Source organism: Callionymus lyra, chromosome 5 (genome assembly GCF_982586985.1).
Source record: "Callionymus lyra chromosome 5, fCalLyr1.hap1.1, whole genome shotgun sequence".
NCBI classification, from domain to species: domain Eukaryota; kingdom Metazoa; phylum Chordata; class Actinopteri; order Syngnathiformes; family Callionymidae; genus Callionymus; species Callionymus lyra.
In genome coordinates, this window is record NC_141822.1 from 30565264 (window position 1) to 30584885 (window position 19622).

Sequence of the window (19622 nt, forward strand, 5' to 3'; positions counted from 1 at the left end):
TTCAACCGAGCAAACACCAGGTGACCAAAGCGGAGCAGCCGAGATAAGACCACCTATCCCGGAGCAGTGACCACAGGGGGGAGAAGTGGCGGGTCCAGTGGGCAGTCCTGAGTCATAAGAGTGACTTGTCATCAGTGAGCTGACATCTTGTGACTCTGGAGGAACACAGCTGGAGCTTCCACTTATGACGGTTGCGCAAAAGACGACGTGCAAACAGAGGCGGCACACAGCCTGGAGGGAGAACGTTCACCTTCACTCTCGTCCTCGCCATGGAAGTCAGCTTCTGCTCGCTGCGCTCGGAGGCCGTGGGCGCGATGAAGACGGCTCTGGTGTCGGCGGACAACTTGCAGCTCTCTCTGAAGACGGGGATCAGTCAAGAAGAATGGGCCCTCACTCGTGCCAACGGGGGCCCGGAGGACACGCACAAAGCCGGGTACTGTAGACGCAGGAGGTTTCTGTGAACTAACTGAGCATGTGCACTAGACCACTTGGATTCCAAGCATAGAGCCTTGAGATTCCAGACAGTTAGGGACTTAAAAGTATTGTTGAGAATCACTTAGAGCGGTGGTCCCAAACCCCCTGTCCGGTTACTGGGACCGGTCTTTTATCGGGCGGCACAGATTTTTAAAATATAATTTCTGTTTTATTGATTATTACCGTTTTATTTTGTGTAAAAGTAGGTATTTTTTCTGAAGTAACATCATTACTCTTATTGGTTTCAGTCAAGTTTACTAGAAAAGTAAACCTGTAAACTAGTGGAAAACGTCTGCGGTCTTAAAAAAAGTTGGGGACCCCTGACTCAATGTTATGGAGCCTCCGTGGCCACATACTGTGCATTTGTTTACAAAATAGGGTAAAGTCTATTGTTGTGTCTGTTTCTGGTCTTATCTCCCTGGTAAGTGTAAAAAATATCGGTTGTAAAGTAGTTTGGTTGTCACAAGGTTGTCACACGGACACACTGACGGACTCTCTTGGCTGGTTGACCAGTATTTTTGATTAGCTTGCAATTGTAATCTCACAGATCTACTCAACTATAATGACTCCGATCAGATCTCTTGATCATTAAGGAAGCACAGAATCAGATACTGTTTAATCTAATTTTCTCCACCTCCTTGTCTTGTCTTCTCCTTCCCTCTCAAATCTGGAACTTCTCTCCGACATGGAGCAGGTCATGTGGATTTCACTTCATGACCCAATGAAACAATGAAAACACAGTTAAACCAGTAAAACGATACCGTGTTATGAAGTTTCCCTAATTCCTCTGTATTTGTGCAGTCATTGCTGTTTAGAAAAAACAAGTGGAACAAACCACACACTGTTTGACATTATGTGTCAGTGTTGGCTGTGGAATGATGTCATGTGAGTGTGAACACAATTGAGCTGACTACGAAAAATGGGATGTGGCCACATAAAATTTTGCATTTTCATTCAAGTTAAACAGAAAGAAGTACAGAGAACATATGTCGCTTCTGCAATTATGAGACGACACAAGTCATGATTGTGTATATAATTGAAGGATGATGTTGACATTTTCTTCAACTTAATCCATGTGCCTGTGACAATGTGTCATTAATTGTATAACTACCTGGTTGTTGTAAATTACTCATTTTTTAAATAAATGTAAAAAAAAATAATTATGCAATAAAACTTCAAATAAGTGCTTTAAACTATAGTGTTACCCGTGGGTCAAGGTACACAGAGACAACAAAAGGATACCTCAAACACGTTTGTTTTCAGGGCCACAGGGTCACTGACCCATGGATAACAAATGCATTAAGACTAAGATCAATATATATTACATTTTGCCAATGAAGTCACAATATGCAGTTACTCTTGGGATTTCTTTTAAGTTTTCATTGGTGAAATAATAGTTTTTGAAAGCAATTTTTACTAATAAATGTGGCTGAGTGAAAACACTTACAGCTAAATGTGGACAAAACTGAAACTCTGGTTATTGCTCCTGATGATAAGGTTCCAGGGTTGAGTCAGTACTTGGGTGACTTTAGCCAGTCTGTCAAACTGAGCCTGAGAAACCTGGGTGTTGTATTTGACAGAAATGTGTCTAGTTCAACACTGCAAAAAACTGACCAAAAAACTGTTTCAACTGAGAAAAATCTCTAAACTTAGTCAAATTGTGTCACAACACGATGCAGAGTTTTAATAATCGGGGACATGTGAGTTCTTCTACTAGAGCAGCAGAGTTTTATATAAACTGCAGGCGAGACAGCTCGTTCTTGTTTAGGCACAAAAACGGTTACAGTAACCCTTAAACCCCAGCTCGGGCTCTGAGGTCTGTGGATCAGAATCTAATGATGGTTCCTGAACACGCTTCAGGACCAGAGGAGAGAAATCCTTCCAGGCTGTTACTCATAAGCTTTGGAACGATCTTCCTCTCTCTGTGTGTTTGATGGATCTACTGACTCCTTCAAGAAACAGAACAAAAGACCTTTTTATTTGTGCAGGATTTTCCTAATTTTCTGGGACTACTGTGTTTGTATCTAAGTTGTCTTGACCATGAGTTTTTAAATCTGTACGTATTTTAACTGTGTTTTGAAATACTCTTTACAAACAACTGTTACTTACTACTTACTTACAAAGTTGGTCTTAAAGATTTACCATTTTCTGATCAAAATTACAATGTCGGGCAACATAATCCTTTCATGGTCAAAGCTGAGGTTTTCAAAGTGCGACTGTTAGCTGTTGATGACATCAGACTTGGGCGCTTGACTCATGAATAGTCGCACTAACCTGTGTAACTTTCTACACTTGATACTTATCCCTGGAAATATAATGTATATGCCGGGCCCTGTGTGTCTACATATAGTTTTATGTTTGTATTCCATGTTTATACTCCAGTGGACTTTCATTTCCCCACAGTTCATGAAAGTTTGTTAAATAGTAATTGCTTATTGAACTTTAGCTTAGTATTTGAATAATAATCATGGTTAAACAATCTTCTTCTTGTTGTTATTTTAATACTGGGTTCCTGCTCTTCAAGAAAAGTCAGTGTATGTCAGTTACATCTTGTTGTTGTGAAAACTTTAATTAAAACAAACATTCTCTCTACAGCTGCTACTAATACTGTGACGTCAAATGAGTAGAAAACAATATGAAATCAGTATAACGCTGGATTTGCACTATGAGTCAACTTGTTGTGCGATTAAAAATCAACAATAAGATTTATTTGTGGAATATGAAAATAAAATTTACTAAGGGTAGATGTTGCTACAATTGTTTGTTACGTTATGTTGTGGATGTTCAGCTTATAGTCAGACATCAACGTTTTATTGATGATACTTTCACTTGTATCAAAGATACTCGCATGTTTATAAGAATTTCATTTAAATAAGTTCTTAACTTGACTCTCACATCAGACTAATGGAGGTTAATAATCAAACATTTTTGTGTAAATGTAGCTGTACATCAAGTATTCTTCAATTAATTTGAACAACAAAAAGAACTGATTAAGAAATATGTGCCGGAAGAATTTGGATGTGAGAATCACGTTTTATTTCTTAGTGAAATCGATTCAGACCTACTAAACATTCCTTCTACAAATGCTCCTGTGGTACAACTCTGTCTTTATTTTCTAGTTCACACGGATAGTTCTTCAATGAGGTTTACAAATAAAAATGTCGTTTAGCGAATCAGGTTTTGTTTCTCCTGGAGCTGGAGCCATAAAAACATCACATGTTTAGTCTGTTTCTTAGGACGTTTCTTGTGTAAAAAAAAGAGATTGTAAATGTTCATTTGACGTTTCATTTTGTAATTAAATACTTCAAAAACCTCAAAGCAAAACTGTAAATATTGAAGTGATGTGACCCTGACTTGAGTATCAAGCAGGAGATTAGAAAATAAAGTTCTATCTTTCTATCTATCAAAGTAGTCTTTAAAGGGGTTCGACATTATTGCATTCATTTGCTTTAGGGTTGTTGAAAGACCTTTAAAGCAACACTGGGAATGACCTTTTAACCTGCATCAACCTCTTTATCTTGTAAACCTGTGAGTTTGCTCTGTCACACAGATGATGTAAACACAAGGCTTTCTCGGCTCACAAAGAACCATTTGACCCTGAAAGTGGTTCTTACTGGCGATCAGTTGGTGCTCTAGCTTTTAACCCTCAGTGTAATTCACCGTGACCTTTCTGGAGTAAGTTGTTCCAGTTCCTCCAGACCAAAAACAAACATCAATGATGACTCTTCTCTAATAATTCTTCCATGAGCATTACAGGGTTCATTCTGACATTGCTGTGCGAGCTAAAGGTAGAGATGCTAACTTTGTTCCCTTACGACAGAAACGAAGACTTGAAGGAGATGTTGGAGAGCAGCAAAGAGTCCATGAAGTTGGAGGCCATGAAAAGAGTCGTTGGGGTGAGTAAGCGAGAAAAATGGGCCATAGCTATGAATTCAAATCTAATGTTTGACCTTGTGTGCAGCTCATCGCCAAAGGGAAGAACTCCTCAGAGTTGTTTCCAGCTGTTGTGAAGAACGTTGCCAGCAAGAACATTGAGGTATGACGTTCTAGCATTATAGGGCATGGTTTCTGGACTTCCCCTCTTCTCTCTAAGATGTTTTCAGTCAAGATTACCTTAACCCTTATACACCCTTTCTAGGCCCAACGTACTACCTCATAGACTTGTTAAATAACATTTGGGATTCTTCTGGTTTCATCGTGTCTCCATGACATAAATGGAGATGAATTAATTTGTAGTTGTAGCAAGAATCTTTCTGTTGAAACTTGAAGTCAGTTGGACTCCTTGCTGAAAATCACTCTTTTAACAAAATACCTAGTGATATGAGTATTTTTCGCTGATATATACTCTAGACTCGGCGGCTACCCCTGCTCACACACACCCTGCAGTGACTTGGTTGTTCACTTAGATCTGAAAGCAGAGAAGATGAGTTTGCAGTCAACCTCAAACCCCTTTATTAATGATTTTGTTGACGTTCGACATGTGAACTTAAGTGACTGTAACTCTTTGGAAGTTAATGCAATCTACACAATTCAAACATATTGAACCAGAGCCTTCCCTTTGTAGCCCTCAGCAAAAGGACACTTGAACACAAGAATGATTCACCTGCACTTGAGTCAGGAGTTACTTCTTAGTACAATCAATCCTAAACGTTTTTGCGGTAAAAATTCAAAGGGTTTTTAAAAGCAGGAAACTAAGAGCTTTCAAATCTTTTATGACATAAATAATTAATTCACTGTGAGGGAGTGAGATGAAGAGAGAGGTATTGTGAAACAAGTTTGGAGCCAGGTAAAAGAGATGTTATTATGGCTAGAATACTATTTTAACACAAGTTTAGTTTCTTTTCAGAAATGTTTCAAGTCCTACCACAGCAGCTAAAAACTAGCTTGAATATATTTAAGATTTCAAGTTGCATTGAATAAAATAATTTAAACAAAAAGAAATGTACCACTATAATCTTGATTATTTGTCAGTGAGTGAAAGACGGCAATACAATCTTATTTGGTTGCAGATTCTAACGTAAACGGCGTCATTGTAAGCCATGAATGTGTGGTTATATATTAGTTGACCATCTTGACGATGGCCTTTAAAGCCTGCAGAGAAGGATGTGCTCTGAGATGGTGGGGCTCCTGTTTTTGCTCCACTAATTCATGTGAGGTCTCAGCCGCTCATGCCAGCTCCAGCAAATGAACGGGCGTGCGAAAAGGATCTCTCATGTCCACGTATTGTGAATATTGATTAGCCGCCTCGGAATAATCAGCAGCACGCGAGGCGGTGGTTCTGAGCGAGGGCCGGTGCTGTGCGGCGGCCTCTGGGCCGAAGCGGCTCATGGCAGGGGCGGTGGAGCAGGTGGGTGGACGTAATTGACAGCAGAGTGGCCACGGTCACGTCTCCGCTCTTCCAGCTCGTACACACCAGCTGCTCAGGAGCCGCTTTCTGCTTCTGGCTTCTGTTCCTTCAGAATTTCTCCCCAGAAATACTCCTCCTGTTTCCACTCATCCCGAGCTTGTCTTCTCCTCCTTATGTATGAGCTGCTGTTGATGAACATCACACTGATATTCTTCAGTTTATCATATCATAAAGAATCATCGACTGTGGCCTGGAGTGATTTATTACTTAAAAATGTTCTGATGTTGTTCTGACTTAAAGTTAGGAATATTCTTAAAGCAGGGATGGAAAAGTCAATTTTCTGCAGGGCAGCATTATATACAGTGTATATGTTTAGGGCAAACTACAAAAAAGAAAGGACAGAGTCTTAAAACAGTTTTGATACATCCAAAACATTAAAACTAATGTAGTTCGAACTTTTGCCAAATTTTTATTAAGAATTTAATTTTTTGTCTCTAAGGTATCACCAATTGTTCCCTCACTCGTTCCTTACACGATAAGATTTTTAAACTCTTATTCAATTTTCGGTTGAAAGTCCTCTTAAACCGAGACAGTTTGGTCCTCACCTGCCCACCTAAGAAGCATTTGCTTTAACTTGTATTATGACACTGTAGGGTGTAGATCTTGGTTTGGTTTGCACTAGAACTGTTCCATGATGAACTAGGGATGAAAGAGGTCCTGTCCACTTGAAATGTTCAGCAGTTCTTCCACGCAAATGTTTCCTGTTACGAGGACAACATTTTTGATAGTTTCCACTTCCCAGACTTCAGAGACTTGAAGATCCTGCTCTGACTGTTGTTTGTGTTCTTTTGCAATGAAACATAGGAATATTTTCAAAATATAAATATTTGTTCTTGTCTCTGTGCGCTTTTCATCTCTGAAATTGTGCGCTTTATCAGTGCAGTGTTGAACTTCGACATTGAAATATTCAACCTCACAATTTGACATCAGTTTTACATATAATTATATTGAAAACATTTTATTTAATGAAAACATTCTCATATGCCGGGGTCTCGTGTGTCTTAATAGCTCAACCTGCTCCACACGCCATGTTTACACTTTGTTTCTGCTGTGTACAGTATTATTTTATGTTATTCTCCGTTTTTTGTGAGACCTTCATAGGGTCTCATATTGACATGTCTTTTCAGTGTTTTATTTTTTCAAACATATGGCCCATTGGGCCAATTAAGGCCCATGAGAAGGTTTATCCTGGCCTGCGAGATGATTTTATAGTATAAAAATGACTAAAAGAAACTGTTTTTTTAACTGCTTCATTTATCGTAGTGTTCATTCCGACAAGTAAAACAACTTTCAAGCAAAGCAGGGAAGAGATCAAATTAAAGCAAAGAAAAAGTTTTTAAGTTATCGTGCCATGATTCTTTTTATAGTAAAAAAAACTGAACAAAGACACATGCGTCACAGAGGATACCTCTGTGCTTCCCTGGTTTGCAAAAAAAGCCTATTTTTTACTCTAAATGAATGATTAAAAATCACATAAGCTAACCCTGATTCATTTACCTGCAGGAATATTTCCTTAGTTAAGGTCCAAACGTGATATGAGCCTCATTCTCGCAGTCTCTTCTTCTGAGTCTGAAAGTTTCTGTCATCACTAATTGTTGTAAATTCCAAACGGTAGATGCTAAGTGCTAATGATGAGTGAGAACTCCTGAACTCTAGCGCGGGTCGATAGTGAATTAGCAAACAAACAAGCGCTAACAATCTCCTTCAATCACTCTGTCACATTAATCGCACTAACACTTATTTTTCAAGTGGAACATTGACTCTGATTCTATTTGTGGAGTCGCGTGTGACTAAGTGTTAAACGTTTTGTTGAAATGTTGAGATCATTCAATTCCATGTTTATGAATATTTTTGTCAACTGCAGCTGAAGAAGCTGGTGTACGTCTACCTGGTCAGGTACGCGGAGGAGCAGCAGGATCTCGCCTTGCTCTCCATCAGCACCTTCCAGCGAGCACTTAAGGTAAATGTTTTTAACACATAGGATACTGATCGAACCAGCATGCCAGTGTCAGTATTTGCTGACACCAAAAAACACTGTAAATATCCCTTATTTAATTTGTATGGTTATTGTACACTATAGATCTTCTATGGATTAAACATATAGGTCTTCCAATGTCCTCAAGTGAAAGTTATTAAGTAGTGAAATAAATGTTACATTATAAATCCTCAAGAAACAGAAAAGCCACAGGGGGGGATTTTTGTAGCAAACAAGTAAGCCAAAAATAATAAAGAGGAAATAAAGAGTTCCAAACTAACGAACAACAAAAATAATCATTTAAAAAAATAATTGAACAAAATGGCTATTTGTGTTGTCACCAGACGAGAGGGTTCCTACTCCGTGTTTGTCTCAAAGTGTCTGGTTAAACTTTAAGTGTGAAGTATTTGGATTTTTACTTTACCCCGGCTAACACCTTGGTTGGACTGTTTCTTGAAGTACTAGGATCCTGTTGTGCAACCCTCACATGCTCTCTGTTTCAGGACCCCAACCAGCTGATCCGGGCCAGTGCTCTGAGGGTCCTGTCCAGCATCCGCGTCCCCATCATCGTCCCCATCATGATGCTCGCCATTAAAGAGGCGGCGGCTGACCTGTCTCCGTATGTCCGGAAGACCTCGGCACATGCCATCCAGAAGCTCTACAGGTGAGTCCCGAGGATGTAATGTACCAGCCACAAACTCTAGGTTATTCTGTCAGCCGTTAACCCTCGAGTCGTGAATGTTTGAACGTATTTGAGGAACTGCTGCGAGACTAGTGCAGTAAAGATTCACCAAACATGTCGGTATGTTAGTCTGTCTTCGAGGAGTCTTGAACAAGCTTATGGCCATTTCTTTTGGTCGAACAAAAGCTCAAATTATCAAGCAGATTTAACTTATTCGGCCTACATGTGTTGGATAAAAATCAATGATTTAAGTCGAGAGTGAATCGGAAAAATCAATGGCAGGTTGGTGATTATTTCAGATGGCGAGTTTACGTTGTTGTCTACTTTATACTGGACATTAGACAAAATGAATTAACAATTGTTAATGTCTGTCTTCAGTCTTGATCCGGAGCAGAAGGAGCAGCTGATCGAAGTGATTGAGAAACTGCTGAAAGACAAAAGCACGGTGAGTAGAGAGAGAACAGCATGTGTGGATTTTCTAAAGGTAACACATACTCGCTTTAGTTCACCGTCACTACTCTTTATTCAACATTTAATTACTGTAAAAAAATAAATCAAATATATTTGAGTGTATCTAAGGATGCACTTATATGAAAACGGGCTGAACAGCCGAAACAAAAAAACAAGCATCATGTTACCGAGACTGAGTGAAAGTAAGTAGAGTGAAAATAATATATATGTATTTTCTATATATTAATTTTTTATTTCTTTTATATATTTTGGCATCACTGGGAAATGTGAGTTTTAAAAATGTGTAAAAACAAAGTCTTGAAACTACATTTTTAGATCAATGAATAGGTTGTTAAAAGAAAATGTTAAACATGTCAAACGCTTTTTGGCCATTGGGTGGCGCTGCAGGCAAGCGATCGTGTGACTCTTTCCCTCTACGTGCAGCTCATTCAGCAATGCCACGCTTTGTTAACAGCCACTTAAACCTGCACTTCTTCAGATGCTGCTGGTTAGAGCTCCACTTTTCTCTCTCCTTCTCGTATCACTTGATTCTCTTTATTTCATATTTAAATCGGGAATGTTCCTGAAGTGGCAGACACCAAGGCCACGAGTCGACCAGTTAATGTTCCTCAGGTCATGCCGAGTGTGTGTGTGTGTTGTCAACACTGATCGTCACACCAACTCAAACAGGGGTGTTCAGGCCTAAAGTGGGGGGCGGAGAACCCGGGACCAGATGCAGAGCATATTTAGCTGCAGTCACTAACAAAGACGGATGACTTCTGGTCACATTGAGAGTCTGGGGACGGACACACACGCACATACACACCATCAGTGGGTGATAAACTGTGAATAACATGGTGGACACTCGATAAGGTGCAGTTTTATGGTGATGCAGCTCATCTGACACTGTTTTATTTTGTGAGACTGTGAGTACTGTAACCTGCGTGGATGTTTGGCAGCACTTAAGTTGTATAGGACTATAGATTTGGGAAATGTTTGTGTAACTAAATCACATGTGAACTCATTCGTGATTGATCAAGCCAGCACTCAAACCTTTGACTCTTTCAAAGGTCAAAATGTCTGATCAATTCAGTTTTTCCTTTTACGTATACTGTTTTTGAAATAGAGGAGAACTGTGACTGTGTTGAACAGTCTAGAATGTAGGTCAGCCTGTGTGTATGTGTAATTGTGGACATGGAGCTGCAGTGATCGCAGAGCTGAACGGTGACGTGTAACAATACAGTCCTCACAAGGTCGGAGTGAAAGTATTAAACTTGTATAGAAATGTTCATAACAGCTTAACAAAAGCCCTTTTAACGATAAATCTACATTTAAATCTTTAAATCTACATTTCATTTTTTGTTAAACAAGCAGTGCTTTTCACCTTTAATTGGAAATGTTTTACCTGTCAAAATAAAAAATATAAATGGTTGAAAAAATCTAATCATTTTAAAATCAGAGCATCTCTCTATTATTGTCTATTATATATTTTTTCTGGTTTCATCTATTTACTTTTGGCTTTCAATAGATATGTAATATCATCGTTATCTCAAAATTGATAGCATTTAATTAGTGATTCTTACTTTTTATATCTGTTTTAAATCTAACCTAAATTAATAGTGCAAATTCTATAAATATAAAAGAGGCCAACAAATGCCTATATAACAGATACTGTCCAGAAGGTTCTGCAGAATAACCTCTGAGGCGCTGAATGCCCGAAAACATGCTATGATATATATCAGGGGTTTTTTAAACTGTGTTTTGCTGGCGTAGAATGGGATTTATACTCTTCCTCTAGTAACTGATAAAAACGGCAACAATGTTATTGGCTTAAGATCCATACTTTTTCCATAATACTCACTATGGCATAATTTTTCAGCAGTTTCTCTTCTCCAATTTAGTCTTGCTCTGCTTTCACGTTTCAATTTCTTAGTTTCAGTTCCTTGATCTTTGGTGCAATTTTTGTTTACATACGTAGTGCTCCAAGCCTCTATGAAGTGTGGTAAGCAAACAGTTTAATTACATTTTTACATCTGTGCAGCCAATTCGTTTTGTTTTTTATTTTTATTTCTTATTTATTGTCTGCCATCAGGGTGTGAATGGGTTTTAAGCAATATTGTAAAATGTTGAAATCATGCCGCACTTTTTAAAGTCACTAGTGCTTGTTAAAAAGGGGGGTCTCTTCCTCCTCCTTGTGAGATTCGACCTCAACAGGCGCTTGGTTAAATGGCTGTGACTCACCAGAGGGGGGCTGGATGTTTTAGGGGCTCTTCTCCAGGACGGCACGTTGAAGAGGGCCGCTGTGATGACACCGACAACACGGGAGTTTGTGCAGCTGTTTTACTGTGATGGATCTATTATGCCGCCATTACAAGATAAATGATCGATCCCTCCCATCGTCAGAATTGAAATGAGAAGAGAGGATGAGGGGGGGCTCTGAGAAGGGGAAGGTGAGATGGCCATTAATTTAAGGGAAGAAGGAGGAAGCAGGAGAGGAGAGGATGGACCGACCCTGCACTGGGCCATCAATCACAGAGCCGTGTTGTCTCTGGCGTGATGACCCAGCACACGCCGCCTCTCCGGGTCCCTAATTAGAATTCATAGCCAAATAGATGCGAGGAAACGGTTTCATAATTTTATAGGAAATTTATTGTTATTAGAAGAACCATTTGCTTAGTGTGATTTTTCCATTACCGGCTTGTCACAGCGGCTGGATAATGTGGAGGGGGAGGGCTGGGGGGGACCCGCCTAGATTGGGGTGTCAGTTTTGTTGATGGCACATGTAGTTTACCTTGGGGGAGCTTCTAATGGAGGAAGTTGCCTTAGGATCCACAGAAGCCTCACAGGCAGGATCCCACCGTAATATCCTCCGAGGCGGCTGGTGAGACGCTCTCGTCTTCGCTTCCTCATTTACAGAAACATCTGAACCACCTCACGCTCCTGCTGTGGTCATGTGATGTTGCTGTGATGTTCTTGATAATCCACAAATGCAAATGCATATTAACTTCAATCTGTATCCAGAATAAGAATTATAGTTGCATACAAGGACAGGTGGGACACCCCTTTCTGAAGGACATGTTCATCATTTCAATGTCAACCAAAGATGATTTAAATTCTGTGGGAAAAAAACTTTTTACTGTCTATTTTGTTTGAAAGAAAGTATTGTTCTCCTCATCTTCATTTTGTTAAGTTACTTCCTCTTCAAGATGCAGTAAGGGTTAGGATTAGGGTATAAAGTTAGTACTTTATTAAGTTATCCACCATCTGAAATCTCAGCAAACGAGAGGTTACGAGAGTGAAGTCCATTATGATGAAATATAAATATTTCAAAGAGTCAAACAGACACATATTGATGAGTACAATAGAGGACCAATATCAATCTAAGCTGAAGATTTTACTTATTAATGTTTCTGAGATGGTTCTACTATGGGGGTAAGTTAAACCTGGCTAACAATCTGAGTGACTCATTCTTGCCATGACATACAAGCTTTGTGCTTGGGTGCTCAGGTATGTAGAGTCAGGGTCATTGTGGTGGTTATTTTGAGTCACTGTGATTCTCTTAGATGTCTCAACCTTTTTTTTTATATTTGAAAATGATAACTAACATGGTGTTTGATCAGTCCTGTCAGTCATTTTTCGTGTAGAGAAAATCTTAAATTGCTGTAATAAGATGCTCATTAATCCTGTAAAAGTCTGTTTATCATGGAGTAAGAGAGAAGATTGTGTGCTGCCCTCCGGAGGCTTTAATTGAGAAAGACCACATCGCCCTCTCCTCCTCTCCTGCTCCCTCACTCGCTTTCGGTATATTAATGCACCGGCATGTCGCTCTGTCCGGGTGGAAACCCATTTGGCCGCTAAATGAGTTTGTTTCTTCCAGCATTGACGACGGTTGATTATTTCGTGTCTCCGCTGCTGCCTCGTCCTTCTGCTCGCTCCCCCGGAGTTTTCCTCTCAAATGAGTTTCCTGTCCACAAATAGATCGTTTTCATCAGCGCGGATTTAAGTGGAAGACTGCATGCAATTATTTAGGAAGGGAACACACTCGAGCAGCAGATCACCAGGCTCCGTATGTCACAGCCAAAGTCGTTAAACTATCTTTACGCTCTTAACCGTTTTAATTTGACATTTACTTGATCCTTTTTGTGGCTCAATTCAGTTATGTTTCTTATATGAACTAAATGACTGGTGTGAAATAAGGGTCTTTAATGAACGTTACATTTAAATCTTAATTTATATTTAGAATTATTTGATATATATAAAAAATGTTGGTGCTTTTTAATATAATTTGTTGTGACAGACAAATATATGTGGTTATACAGATCTAAATATAGAACTTACCGTATGTTAACTTTGAATATCCTGAAGGTAATATATCCTGAGGCAAGAGGAATTCTCAACACCCCTAATGCATCATAAGTCCTATTAAAGTATTGTTAAAGTATTGGCACACGCTGCCTCTGGTGGAGATTCAAGCTGTCTGTGGTCCTTAACATGTCACTGTATGTTACACACAGGCATCCTTTGTTTCGCTTCATCACATTAAATATATCATATATATCTATATATATATATATATATATTTACTGTGTATAACATACAGCGTTAAGGACCACAAATGTATGTATATCGGTGCCATTAGTGTTAAGCCATGAACATTATTGTTTATTATTCCTCCAATTTTTTGTCTGTTTATTTTAGAATTTTTTGGGACTTCACACATATGAGATATTTGTCAAAACCTTTTGGTGTACTCCAGAATATTATAAAGAGCTGTGTTTGTATGGATATGTAGCGATAACTACACTGAGATCATTTCCAGTATCTATTCGTGGGAAGCCAGCAGAACTTTGAAGGAGTGAAAGTCAACGTTGTCCTATTAAAAAAGTATGCAGTTGAAATATATATACCACCTAGGCATTAGAATAAATGGCTTGAATAAAAATTCACCATGATCATAAAAGTAGTTAAAAAACATAACACTTTGATAATACCACAGGAAATGGAAAATGGACTAAAATAGAAACTAATCTAAGTATGAAAAATACAAAAAATGAGAAAAAAGTCCAAGAAAAAGTAAATCTTGGTAAATGGAAAGAGGAAAAACACAAGTTCAGGCAGCACAACAGCACCTGACACCGAAGAAAAAAGAATGAAAAGTGAGTTCTCCTTTCAGCTCGTGGCCGGTAGTGTGGTCATGGCGTTCGAAGAGGTTTGCCCCGATCGCATCGACCTGATCCACAAGAACTACAGGAAGTTGTGTAACCTGCTGGTGGACGTGGAGGAGTGGGGCCAGGTGGTCATTATCTCCATGCTGACCCGCTACGCCAGGACTCAGTTCGTCAGCCCATGGAAGGAGGTGATTAAAATTAGCAGATCCACATCATTCTGGAATATTTCTATGACTTATGTTGTTTCTTTATCTATACTTGGATCTTCCTGCAAGGAAACGTGAATACAATACATTTATTTTACTATTATTATTGTTACTATTATTTTGACCATTCTTGTTAATATTCTTACCTAGTTATTCCCTTTATATACTTATTTTGTCTGTCTCTTCAGCGATAATTATTGGTTTACGGCTGCATGCGCAGACATCCATGTTTAAATGCCAGATTCACGCTCATGACTTGGAAAGTAAAACCAGATTGAGACTTCAGGTTTTTTCACCCCAGGGAGCCGAGTTTGATGAGAACAACGAAAAGGCATTCTACGACTCCGACTCTGAGGAGAAGAGAGGTCCAGTGGAGGAGAAGCCCTACATCATGGATCCGGATCACAGACTCCTGCTAAGGAACACTAAACCGCTCCTGCAGAGCCGGAACACAGCAGTGAGTTTTTCTTGTGGAGAATATTCAGTGTTTAATTTGCAGGGAAATGAACCCGCCTGGCTGCCGCTGAGTTGATTGGAAAGAAAGTGCAAATCTCAATCACTGCGGATTCTCAAGGTCTCTGTCGCCACATGTACTTATTATATTATTATATTTACTTACTTACTTACTTACATGTCAGCGCCACGATAAATGCCCCCAAATGAAAGTGTTGATTAAAATGTGACGTGCTGCGTCTTCCGGCAAACAATTGGTGACATCCTCCATCTTCATCCACACCCCTGCAGCTCGTCTTCTCCCTGCAATGATAGACACCTCTGACTCGCTAAAGCTATGCTAAAAAATTAACTTTGTTCAACCTTTGTGGAGTTTTTACAGTTACAAAGTAACGACTGCTGCGGTAACATTCAGACATCACCAGGGTAAACAAGGTGAACAGACTCTAGCTAGAAAATACACATTTTTAATGTCTGGAAAGTCCTACATCAAGTGTTCAACTGACAAGAGCATGTGTTGGATTTCTACTCTCACTGTGGTCACCATCTTTGTAATGACTTAAAAAAGAAGTGACAGATACAAGAGTTAGAAGATAGAAGCTTAATCATTCAGGAGAGACTTGGAGTACAACCACTGCTTCTACAAGAAAAAAATCCCTGGATCCTAGGTATCATAAAAGGCCCAAGGGTCAAGCCTTGTGGAACACCATTTCATGTTGCCTGTACATGTTTTATACTTTCCATTGTAAAGCATCAATGGTTGATCATGTGACCTCAGGTGGTGATGGCAGTGGCTCAGCTGTATTGGCATCTGGCCCCCAAACATGAAGTGAACATTGTCACCAAGTCGCTGGTGCGACTCCTGAGAAGCCACAGGTGACGCCTCGAAACTTGACCTCTAGCATCTCTGCTGTTTCTGACTCTGGTGTTGTTGCAGAGAAGTCCAGTTCATCGTGCTGCAGAACATTGCCACCATGTCTATCCAGAGGAAGGTAACAAACGCAAACATAATCTACTACATAATCTTCTACCTGCAGTGTAATGGTTAATATTAGTGCAATTATCTGTCTATTTGTGAGGATTGTTTCTCTGCACATGTTATATACTGTATTTCTGTAAGCAAGACACGGGTCGACTCCCAACGCAAATTGAGCAGTTCTTTATGGAATTCTGTTGGCTTGTGTAGATATTTAAAAAAGGTAATAAATAATAATATTAATCAAAACCAAAGTTGGCAGTAATTATGGCATAACACGGTGATAAACTTCCCTTTCGCACCATTGACTGGTTTAATGATAGAATTTTTATTCATGGACCCACCTTAAATTTCACTGAAATAGTCCCAAGATGATGTTACTTCGGAGAATATCTTTTTTCAAAACAAAAAGTATTTTACTTATAATAACTTATAATTATTATTATAATTAATAATCAATAGAACAGAAATTATATTTAAAAAATTCTCAATGCGTGAACACAAGCTACATGGACCGGTACAAGTTCCCAGACCTGGGGTTGGAGACCATTGACATAATGTACAATCAAGTGATATCACAGAAAATACAATAAAATATAAATAGCTTTTTTTAATGAAAAACGGAATTAATAATCAAATTGAATAATTTGTTTGGTGAAAAGGAGAGGTTTGAATAAGATACAACAATAATAATCGTGTTCTTCTCTTTGAATAAATAATAAGTTAAGTTAAAATAAATGTCTTTAACTGAGATTATGAAGTGCAGATTAGACTCACAATAATGAACAAGGCTTTGGTTTCTGTGCAGGGAATGTTTGAGCCCTACATGAAGAGCTTCTACGTCAGATCTACTGACACCACACACATCAAGACTCTAAAGGTGAGTGAGTGAAAATTGTTCTCTCAGATCAAGACTCAGAATTAACCAGGTTTGGTGATCACAGCTGGAGATCCTGACTAACCTGGCCAACGAGGCCAACATCTCCACCATCCTCAGAGAGTTCCAGGTTTGTCTTCAAAATGTTGTTTTTTTCCCTTCACCACGTCACCTCTCTTCTCCCGCAGACCTACGTGAAGAGTCAGGACAAGGCGTTCGCAGCTGCCACCATCCAAGCCATCGGCCGTTGTGCCACCAACATCTCTGAGGTGACGGACACGTGTCTGAGTGGGCTGGTGCTGCTGCTGTCCAACAGAGACGGTGAGACGACTCCTCGGTGGTGAGTGAAGACGAGTCTTTGACTGGTCTGGTCTTGCAGAGACGGTGGTGGCCGAGAGCGTGGTGGTGATCAAGAAACTGCTGCAGACGCAGCCCACGCAGCACAGCGATATCATCAAGCACATGGCCAAGCTCTTCGACAACATCACGGTACATCTCAGGGTCACGTTAGCGTCAGTCGCTGCTCAAGATAAAGAGTCAAACCTTTTGTTGCATTTGAGACTAAAATGTATTCTAAACGTATTAGTAGGTGTTCTTTAAAAAAGCTGCATTGTTCAGAATGTTATCTGAATCCCTAAAGTCTTATTCGTGGTTTTATATTAATTTCTGTTTTTATTTCTTCTCTTCCTTCTTCTTTCCCTAAACCACTGTATGTGCAAGTGACCATCAGACATTTGTCCTCCTGCAGGTACCCATGGCTCGCGCCAGCATCTTGTGGCTGATGGGAGAATACTGCGACAGAGTTCCCAAGATAGCTCCTGACGTCCTTCGTAAAATGGCCAAATCGTTCACATCAGAGGAGGACATCGTCAAACTGCAGACGGTTAACCTGGCAGCCAAACTCTACCTGACCAACTCTAAGCAGGTATGAACTCAGTTGCTGAGATGGACTCCTCACTGCCTGCCAGAGACATTAGTGCGGCTCAAGGCGTAATGATCACCTCAGATGGTTCAGTTCTGGGTTCATAAACCTGAGAAACACCGCCAGCCTGAGGACACCTCATTACATTCCTGCGTCATGAGCTTCACACTTAAACCTGCATTTAGACATTTTCACAAAATGTTTTGTGAGGAGCACGAGTGACATGCTTCACTGATGCTCTGTAGAGAATATTTTCCCTGGCAGAAGGAATATAGTATTAGTAGGTTTTTTGAAAAATGTTATTTCAAGTATAGAATATTTGAAAATTGTCAAATCTAATTTTCGCTTTGGAAATTGTTTCTCATAATGAATTATTAGAAATTACAGGATTAATAATACATCTATAATTCAATTAAAAGAATAATTGTAAAACATTTATTTTAACTCAATATTTAATGTTAGAAATATATTGAAAATTACTAGATTTGATTGTAATAAAAGTATAACATTTAGAATGAAAGTGTAAAAGCATTATTTCAACAACAAGGAAAAAAAACAAACATTCTATTTTAACAATTTAATCCTTTTGTTATCTCAGGGTCAAGATGAACTTGAGCCAACACAGGGTTAACTACCAAGACATTTGTTATCACACTATTGGGTCACGTTAAACCTGAGAAAACACAATTGTTAAATAATAATGAACTGCATTTGTCATATTGGGTGAAAATGCATTTTCCCAATGCAGACATTAAGTATTATTTTAAATGTAATATGTAAATCAACACTAATAAATATCTGAGAGAGAGAGTTTAAGTAACAAACTAATTATCAAATGGAACAATAACATTAAAGGCGGTTCTAAAAATACAATTTAAACAATGTGGATTTTAATTAATTCAATGCAATAACTGGTTTTATTTACTACTTTGTTTGTCATAGTGTAACTCACAACTAAGTTATATTTTTGTTTTATTGGATGTCTTAATGTTTTGGCTAATCAGTGCATTTATGTTCAGTTGTTTCTCGTCTTCGCTTATATTTTTCTACTGATGCTTCATTGTCCTCTGTCTTCACTTCCAGACCAAACTGCTGACCCAGTACATCCTGAACCTCGGCAAGTACGACCAGAACTACGACATCAGAGACAGAACCCGCTTCATCCGACAGCTGATCGTGCCAAGCGAGAAGGGCGGCGCTCTCAACAAATATGCACGCCGCATCCTGCTGGCACCCAAACCCGCCCCGTTGCTGGAGTCGGCCTTCAAAGGTGCTTCACCTGCTCGAAAACTTCCCCTCGATCTCCGCTAATACATGAGATCTCACATAAAGCCTCCACTAATACCCGAGAGACTATGCTAATGACCTTCTGCTGCCGGTCGCATGTAAAGTTGGCTTTATTATTCCGCAGCGTCCGACTCTCAAGGGCAACAAGGTCAGACGCCTTTAGCTCAGGCTAATGAGACGGCTAAATCACCGAGCTAATGTTGACTCTCACACTCTGAGCGCTGAGGCATCTGGAACCATTTTCCACCGCCAGAAATAAAAGTGTTAATATTCCATGTCGTTCTCACTCACAGGAAGTGTTAACTGTTCCTCTGATTCTTCATTTGTTTTTTTCTCTCGCTTTTTCTACATATACCGGAGCTTTATATATATATACCGTATATATATTTTTTTCTTTTTTCTTTTTTTAAATTATTCTTTGTAAGGAGAGTCTAGTGTCAGAATGAGATGAAGAATTTTCAACCATTATATTCATGCAGATCAGTCATTTAGAATCGGCAGGAATCATTTTCACTGTTTTATTTAAGGCTAGCTGCCCAACATTTGAGTACCGGTAATAGCAACTACAATGCAGTGACATTTACTTTCTTCATCACAGATCGAGACCGTTTCCAGCTGGGCACACTCTCTCACAGTCTCAACACCAAAACCTCCGGCTACCAGGAGCTTTCTGATTGGCCGGCCGTCGCTCCTGACCAGTCTGTGAGAAACGTGGAGGTCATTGAACCAGTGAGTTTTTGATTTG

General features: G+C 39.4%; 1 protein-coding gene across 2 annotated transcripts in view; it reads left to right on the plus strand.

Annotated features, from left to right (window-relative positions):
* ap3b1a (adaptor related protein complex 3 subunit beta 1a) overlaps positions 1 to 19622 on the plus strand; it is a 48710-nt gene that overhangs the window by 3958 nt on the left and 25130 nt on the right. Inside the window, exons 1-17 of one of the 2 annotated variants that reach the window (XM_087791927.1) lie at positions 232 to 433; positions 4295 to 4370; positions 4436 to 4510; positions 7746 to 7841; positions 8360 to 8520; positions 8917 to 8983; positions 14162 to 14344; positions 14664 to 14819; positions 15594 to 15691; positions 15753 to 15807; positions 16600 to 16671; positions 16736 to 16798; positions 16857 to 16989; positions 17048 to 17157; positions 17417 to 17593; positions 18674 to 18860; positions 19476 to 19606. In XM_087791927.1, coding sequence (XP_087648053.1) covers positions 270 to 433; positions 4295 to 4370; positions 4436 to 4510; positions 7746 to 7841; positions 8360 to 8520; positions 8917 to 8983; positions 14162 to 14344; positions 14664 to 14819; positions 15594 to 15691; positions 15753 to 15807; positions 16600 to 16671; positions 16736 to 16798; positions 16857 to 16989; positions 17048 to 17157; positions 17417 to 17593; positions 18674 to 18860; positions 19476 to 19606 — 2004 coding nt within the window. In that variant the 5' untranslated portion in view covers positions 232 to 269. Of the gene's footprint in view, positions 1 to 231; positions 434 to 4294; positions 4371 to 4435; positions 4511 to 7745; positions 7842 to 8359; positions 8521 to 8916; positions 8984 to 14161; positions 14345 to 14663; positions 14820 to 15593; positions 15692 to 15752; positions 15808 to 16599; positions 16672 to 16735; positions 16799 to 16856; positions 16990 to 17047; positions 17158 to 17416; positions 17594 to 18673; positions 18861 to 19475; positions 19607 to 19622 lie in introns of those variants that run through there. The other variant, XM_087791926.1, reaches the window with a different exon arrangement.